Source organism: Solanum lycopersicum, chromosome 1 (genome assembly GCF_036512215.1).
Source record: "Solanum lycopersicum chromosome 1, SLM_r2.1".
Classification (NCBI taxonomy): domain Eukaryota; kingdom Viridiplantae; phylum Streptophyta; class Magnoliopsida; order Solanales; family Solanaceae; genus Solanum; species Solanum lycopersicum.
In genome coordinates, this window is record NC_090800.1 from 4,468,857 (window position 1) to 4,477,343 (window position 8,487).

General features: G+C 29.1%; 1 protein-coding gene across 1 annotated transcript; it reads right to left on the reverse strand.

Moving 5' to 3' along the window:
* Positions 1–4,613: 4,613 nt before the first annotated feature.
* On the reverse strand, positions 4,614–8,249 carry LOC112940698 (protein TIFY 3A-like). Its single transcript, XM_026028982.2, has 11 exons — positions 8,177–8,249; positions 7,357–7,450; positions 7,191–7,257; positions 7,027–7,084; positions 6,820–6,913; positions 6,644–6,722; positions 6,479–6,536; positions 5,696–5,789; positions 5,540–5,594; positions 5,383–5,440; positions 4,614–4,826 (listed from the first exon to the last, which is right to left on the reverse strand). Exons 2-11 carry the CDS (start codon positions 7,387–7,389, stop codon positions 4,769–4,771), a joined length of 654 nt encoding a protein of 217 aa, XP_025884767.2. The 5' UTR covers positions 7,390–7,450; positions 8,177–8,249; the 3' UTR covers positions 4,614–4,768.
* Between the last annotated feature and the right edge of the window lie 238 nt (positions 8,250–8,487).

Consider the following 8,487-nt stretch of genomic DNA (forward strand, 5'->3'; position numbering starts at 1 on the left):
CATGTCGATAACAACTCAGTGTTTTGAAAAAGACCATAGTAACTTAGGTTTGAATATGAAAATACAAGTAAATCTGTAAGTGATTCTCTAACCGACAACCATCATTGTGAAGTATGTCATGATACAATGTCTCGCCCATGCCGACAGAACTATCATATACTTTGTCGTGGTATAGGACTATTTACTATGTGGATCCACTAGTCTGTGCTAAAAATCATTAATGAATTATCTAAATTTATGACACTTTCTACCCACATTGGCTACATGGTTTATGGAGACTTTGTGTTATCTGAACTCGTCTCCATATTGATCCTTAATATTAATCCCAAAATATAACAAGCTCATATCAGTATAATAAAAACAACTTTTAGCATCAATAGATATTGACATTAATAAAGAGAGCTAACATTTTTACCGGCAATATTTAAGTGTCATTAGAACCAATGTCGCAAAAAACTTTAGGGACATATACAAAAAGTGTTAATTGTCGTTAAAAATGCATCTTTAGCGAAAATTAAGAATTAATTAAAGCAAAAGATCATTTTTGATGTAGTGTATTGTTAAGAACATGACTTTTTTGTGGTTTGAGATTATTACTAAAAAATGTACCTCTTAAAAGAGATGGTACTCAGAACTGCTCACGAAAACTCTTTTGGAAGTCAGTGTTTCCTCTCATCTGGAATGTGAAAACATTTACTTTTTTTGAAATATTTAGGTCTCATATATCATTTTTAAAAACTGAACTCAGCTCTTCCATAAACTCAATGCTTAAGTCTTAAATAAGTTTAGCAGATTTGTAAAAGGCTTCTTAAAATGGCTCGAATAACTCTCAAGATTTGACTCTTAACTCTATGCTGAATTTTAATTATGAATTGAAGATTATGATTTGCGATAGGAAGGATATCATGATGAATAAAAATGTTTTTAGATAGTTAATCATGAGAAATGGTCGAAAACATTCCTAGGGAAGCAAGTCCATGACGTGCAAATGAATTTAAATATTTGGTTGTGAAATAATTTTTAAAAAGTGGAGTCTGAGTCCTCTACGAAAACTTTTCCACTAGGGAAGCAAGTTCGCAACGCGGACGTGCGTGCCACATTCTGCTCTAATTTTTCCTTCCTCATTTTTAACCCCAATTCGTCTAGAATCGAATGGTTTCTTCCCTAATCACTTAGAATTGAATACCCAACAATAGTACAGAATAATCTACTAAAAGATAACCTTAAAACTCGTACGGTCATCTCAATAACTTATCAAAACCTCAACAATCAAGATTATGAAAAAACTCTTCAATGAAACTCATCAAGAACTCAAATCTTTTGTGTGTGGGTTAAAGAAATTAAATTGAAACAATCATGATTGGTGTGTGGGTACACGAACCCAACGTTATGTGAACTCACAACCTCTTTAGGGATCAATCCTTGATGAAACAACCTTTAATTCCGCAAGAAATATCTAAGAACGCCTTGACTTTTCTCCTATTGAACTCCTTACTCTAAAATCCCTGCATAATTTAAGATTGTGTAAGTTGAACCAAATTAGTTTAGACCCCTACAAAACCGAACCGAAAACCAAACCAAACTGCAAATCAATTCAAACCGGAAAAAAACCCCTACTAGTGATTTGGTTTGACTTGGTTTGGTATTGAAAAAAATCCCGGTTATATTTGGGTTGGCTTGGTTTTAAATAAAAAAAAATAATCCGAGACCAAACCAACCCGACATTATATCTAGTTTTAAAATTTTATTTTATACAAAAAACTATTCACTTTGATATCATTTTAAAATATTTCTTATACTATTTCATAGTTTTTTTTTCTTTTAATATATTATTTCAAGTTTAGAACTTATAATTCGAAATGGTCCAATAAAGATTATAGTTCATAGATGTTGATAATTATAATAAAAATTAAATCAAAATCAGATTAATACTGATACAAAAAGAAAATCAATTCAACACTAAGAATGAAAATAATATTGAATATTTGTTATTTAGTTTTACAGTAATTTAGACAATTAAAATACATAATCTTTTTTTAAATATTTAATAATGTAACTAATACTTATTAAAATTATTTAGCATAATTAGTACTTTTAAATTATGATTATTTTTATTATGACTTTACAATATTTACTTTATATGATGATTTAATAGTTATTTTTTATTGAATATTTTTGTGTCATCAATACTCATCTCATATTTTTTTTAAATCACCTTAGATAATTGTATTAGGTTGGACCAAAGAAATATTTGGAACACAAGTTAATAATATGTTTGTATTTACCGAAAATCCAAAAATCTGGAAAAATCCAAAGTTTATTAGTTTGTTTTGATTTATGAATTTAAAATTCGACACAGTGGTTTGATTTGGTATTTGAAAAACCCGAACCAACCCAAGGTTGAAAAACCCAAAAAAATACGAACTTTATTGGTTTGGTTTGGTTTATAAATTTAAAATTTTTACATGAATGATTTGATTTTATATTTGAAAAAACCTTAACCAACCGGTCATGTACAACCCTACTAAAAACGTTATAAGTTGAAGGGGTAAGGAAAAGATCAAGATACTTCTCATAAATTTAGGTAATTTTTCTTAACTAAACAAACTAACTTTAAATAGGCATATCTCGATGGCGCTGGAAAGATGATTTAAATACATTTCATTTTATATGTTATGGCCACCTAACTCATCATGTACTGAAAATTATGGTTTGAAGTTGACCCAAAACTCAAAACTTAATCATAACTTGCGAAATTCTCAACTTAGCTTTTCCAAATTAGTTTTTTCAAATAAATCTATCTATTTCTAAGACAGGATCGATGGCGCTAGAAAGAGGATTTAAATACATTTCATTTTATATCTTATGGCCACCTAACTCATAATGTACTGAAAATTATGGTCGTTTGAAGTTGACCCAAAACTCAAAACTTAATCTTAACTTGCAAAATTCTAAATTTAGCTTTTCCAAATTAGTTTTTTCTAATAAATCTAACTATTTCTAAGACGGGATGTTTCAATTTAAGTATTAAAGAATTTAACATGTAACTCAGTCGGACATATTAGTAAGCATAAGTCAGTCACATAGTTAGTATGGCATATAAGTAAGTTACATTAGTTAGTGTATTAAGTCACATAAGTCAGACTTAAAGAATTTAACAAAGTCACGTTACATTAGTTAGTAGTCACATTGGAATAAAGGATAGAAAAAAAAAGTTATATTATAAGTGCTCACATTAGTTAGTATAAATCACATTACATTAATTAATAGCCAAATTAGGAATAAAGAAGAAAGAATAAAAAGTGACAGTCAAACAAACAATGTAAGTACTCGCATTAGTTAGTATAAGTCACATTACATTAGTTAGTAATCACATTAGTAAAAGTGTTAGTACCTATGACCGGATCTGAGTGAATCCACCAAGAATGACGGAGACGAGCGAGTATTTTACGTCTGATGAACTAGGATTTTTGTTTGTGAGATGAACGAAAGTAACGAGTTTAGGGTTCTTTCTTAGGATTTTAGGGAGTTTATTATAGGTAAATCGAGTAGGTTAAATGGGTTATGTGTGGATTTTGAAATTTGGCTTAAAATATTTGTCAACCCAGATTGTGGCGTAGGATTGCACCACGTGTACGTAATGAGTGTTCGGTTAGTGGAAGGGGAAAATGTGCACTGATTATTGAAAGGCAAGGGTTCAGATGGACGAAAAGTATGACGGAGAACATTGTCAAATCATTTTCGAAAGCTTGAGGACATGTCCTTTTATCCAATTTTCAAAATTGAGATTCAAATCCCAACAAAGCACAAAAACATTGTTATGTCTTCCAATCTACATAACCCTTAGTTGAAAAAGTTTCTCAATACTTGTGTTGCTGCGGGATAAACAAGAAATAACACTATTTTTGTAAATAAATTTATAAAGGAGGAACAACCAATTGACATGGATGTTGAAGATTTACATGCTTGCAACACACTAGAAAAACTAATAGCATCAAGGCATACAATGAAATCCTAGCACTAACATTAGCAACCCCACAAATAAAACAGGCATCAGTAAGGGATGTGATTAATAGATTAGAATCATGATGAAGCTTATAAATGCTAACAATAATAGGTAGCTTATTGCTCAAAGCATCCCACGTTAGCGAAGTTTGGAAAAGAGTTGCACCTCAAAGGACATACTCTAGATAGTCTACCCTAATACAAGCATTATTAACCAAAACATCCTGATTGAAAAAGGACCACACCTCAAAAGATGTAGTTTGGACAGCCACCCTAATGCAAGCATTACTACGAGAGATTATGTCTAAAACAAGAAAAATGGAAAAATAGAAACATCCCGCTGTAGAAAAGTTCAAGAAGGGTCACACTTCAAAAAATGTTAAGTGAACAATCTAGCCTAATGTAAGCATTAGTAATTAAAGCTTTCCGCATTAACATAGTTCGGAGAAGGGGCCACACCTCAAAGGGTGTAATGTCCAATGCAAACACTAGTACTTTAAAAACCACGCATTATTTTAAAACCAACATACAAAACTACTTTTGAGGCTAAAAACCCACACATTATTTTAAAACCAACACATAAAACGAAACAAATCTTTCACACAAAATAATAGACAATGCAAGTTTTATGTTATAGTTTTGATTGGTAAAATTAACATCTTAGCAACATAATAAACTCTAGTAAAATAATAACCAAATCCTCAAAATAAATATTTTCCATAAACATTCATATATGATATATGTATACCACTAATATCTTCTTCTATTTCTTATTTTCAGGGGCAGCATGGGGAAAACCATAAGGTGACACCATAGTCATCCTGCAAAACATAAATAAATTTTCAGAATTAGTAATGCAGATATTAATTATAAATGTGAAAAAATGTAATGTAGTAGTAGTAACATATGAATTTACAATGTTAGATATGAAGATTTTTCAAATTGATATATATTAGAAAGAGCACTCAAAGCTTAAAAGCTAATTGATAAAATGAATGTCATAATTGACTAGAGGAAAGGAATCGTTTTCTAGCTCTTTAAAAGAATGCAAAGCAAAAAAATTATTTTTAAATTTTTTATTTTTTTTAAGAGAGATCTTCATTTTTACACATAGAATATTTTCATTATCTTTACATATGAGGAAACTGAAAAAGACAAACAATTTTCAATTATTCATCTTATTAAAAAGCTATTGCAAAAAAAAAAATTACTATAAGAGGAGAAGAAATTTAATTTTCTCACAACTTCTAAAGAGACTACTAATAAAACACTTAATTAATACAAGCTTGATTGTGAATATATATGATTTTTAGGTTTAATATGACAATGTCAATGTCATTTAATTTTTTTTTAAAAAAAAAATAGATGAATACTAACCTCTCTTGTCGCTTCTCCAAGAATCTAACTGAGGATTTTCTCGTTGTCAATGGTACATCTACATGTAACAGAAACCAACATATTGAAATAATTCAAAGATGAACAAAACATTAATCAATTTTTAATTTCAAAGAAGAAGGGAAAGAAAATGTTTAACCTTGGCTTAAGGTTTGTTGTTTTGACGATTCTGCGAACTTTAGAATTTCATCCACCTATGTATACAAATATATTATTCATAAATCACAATTATATATAACCACTGCAAAAGTAAAGGACATAGATTAAAGATCAATGGCAATTAATTGATAAAAACCTTGTAACTCCGGACATCGAAAACCGCAAGTTTTCCATTGTAGATGATACTCAGAGGCGCAATTTTTATGTCTTCGAATCCCGGAGGACAAAACCTAATTAATAAAATAAACACACAGATCAATCGATGATTATTTTCATCATCAAAAGCATTAACCGAGATAATTCCAACGTTATGTGTGTTTGCCAATTTTCTTGTATATTTTAAATTTTTTGATGTTGTTTTTACGAGAGATCCTCATTTTTAACATATAAGATATCTGAATTTGTCACACATAAGAAATCTAAGAGAGAGAAAAAATCTTATTAATTCCAAGATAGCTACTGCCAATTTTTTTATTTTCTTTTTACAAAACATTAAGATATCTCATTTCCTCGAACTTCTACGGGATTTCTTTCCTTTATTTATTCTCATAAAGGTACAACACTTCTCTTGATTCTTTTTTGGTAAAGATTACCCTTTATATTTCGTACAAATTACTTTATATCTTTTCAAACTATTTACTCATATATTGAAGTTAGAATTAATTTTGAGAGAAAAAAAAAGAGGAAGGTTTACGGTAAACTAGATTTGAGAGATTAAGTAGTCATTTTAACATAAAAAATGTGAAGTTGGACAAAGAAAATGTTAGAATAGGGTATTAGAAAATAGTAATTGAATTTGAATATCAAGAGGACTTTCAGAGAGAGGGCTTCAGCCCTTTATAATCGAGTGATGATGGAATGAGAATATCTTTTAAATAACTTGAAAACATAGAAATTTTGGGAGTATAAAATAATTCACCTCTCATTTCGATTCTCCAAAACTCCATGCATAAAGTTTCTCTTAGCCAAATGAAGATCTATATGCAACAAAAACCAAACACATCGTTAAAATAATTGTTTGAAGATCAACAAAATATTAATCAAATTTAATACTCAAATATAAAGGAAAAGAAAAGTGTTTAACCTCCGCTTAATGATTCCATGGAAAATTCCTTTTTAGATGAAATTGCATCTCTTTCTACAAACTTAAGAATATTTGCTGCCTACATTTACAACAAATAATTCAAAAATCAGAATTATGTGTAATTTAATTCCACAGTGAAACAAAACTAATCAAAATGTCATTTGATTAATCAAAACCTTCTCAATGGATACATCATAAACCGCAATCTTCCCATCATAAAAAATAGTCAAAGGTTCAACTTTAACGCCATTTTCCGACTCACAACCAAGCCTGATCAACACAAAACTTATAAAGGGTATTAGAATGTATGAAATTGCATTTAGATATATGTATTTGATCAATTTGGAAAAAAAATAGTAAAATGAGAGTAGAAACTTTTTTACCTTATTTGTGGCTTCTCGGAAAATCTAAGCGAAGAGTTTATCTTCGGCAATGATAGATCTACATGCAACAAAAATCAACACATTGAAATAATTTGAAAATGAACAAAATATTATACAAATTTCATTTTCATAGGAAATGGAAAAGAAAAAGAAAAATGTTTGACCTCCACTATTTGATGAAAATACATCATTAGTTATTGACCTTTTTGCAAACTTTAGAATTTCATTCGCCTACATTGACAATAAATAATCAAAATTACAATTGCACGAAGCCAATTAATAATTGAGATAAAATAGATCATAAATCAATAACATTTGATTGATGAAAACCTCATCATTGGAGACATTGAAATTTCCAACCATTCCCCAGTAGCAAATAGTTAAAAGTGCAGTTCTCAAGCCATTTTTCGAGCCATCACAAAGCCTAATAAATAAAATCAATACAAAAAATCAATCGATGGATATTTTCATTATCTAAAGTGCTAATCAAGTTAATATAGACGTTATAGATGTCTGTCAACTTCTTTTTACACATTTTAAATTTTGATCGATGTTCTTTTTACCAGAAAATCTTCAGTTTTAACATATGAAATATTTCATCTTTTACACATATGATATCTAAAAAATATTTTCTTTTAAATAATAAGAGAGCAATTGTCAAAAAAAAAATTATAAAAGGGCAAAATATTACATTTTCTTCAAAGTTCTAAAGAAAAATGTTTGAAACAAAGTAACTCACCTAAAGGAAAGGAATCCTGACAAACGTTTTTAAATCCTTAAAAAACACATAAATACACTAATCATGATAAATTATTTATCTCATTGCTGTATTTATTCTTCTTGGCTTTGTAGACATATAATTTAATTAAGTACTCTCTTTAAGGAACAAAACCAACTTCTTTGAATTCTTTTTGATAAAGATTGACCATTATAATTTCATAAAAAATACTCTTAGTCTTTTCAAATTTTCGTTTATTGAAGCTAACACTAATTTTGGAGAAAAAGTTTAAATGTTATGGTAAACTAGATTTGAGAGGTTAAGTTGGCGTTCGGACTTATTAAAAAATATACGTTATGTTGAAAAAATATGTTAGAAAATAGTATTAGAAACGTGAAAATATAGAAATTTTGAAAATGGAAAAAAATTCACCTATCTTTTTGCTTCTCTGAGAATCCAAGCACAGAGTTTCTCCTAGCCAAATGCTGATCTATAAGTAACAAAAACCAACACGTTAGCAAAATAATTTCAAGATAGGCAAAATATTAATCAAATTTAATTTTTCAAATGAGAAGGAAAAGAAAATTGTTTAACCTCCACTTAATATTTCCGCGGGGAATTTTTTTCCGGATGGACATGCATCACCAAAATTTGACCTTTCTACGAACGCTAGAATATTTACTGCCTACGCATATGATAAATAATTTGAAAATCACAAGTCTGTTTTATTAATTAAGTAGTGA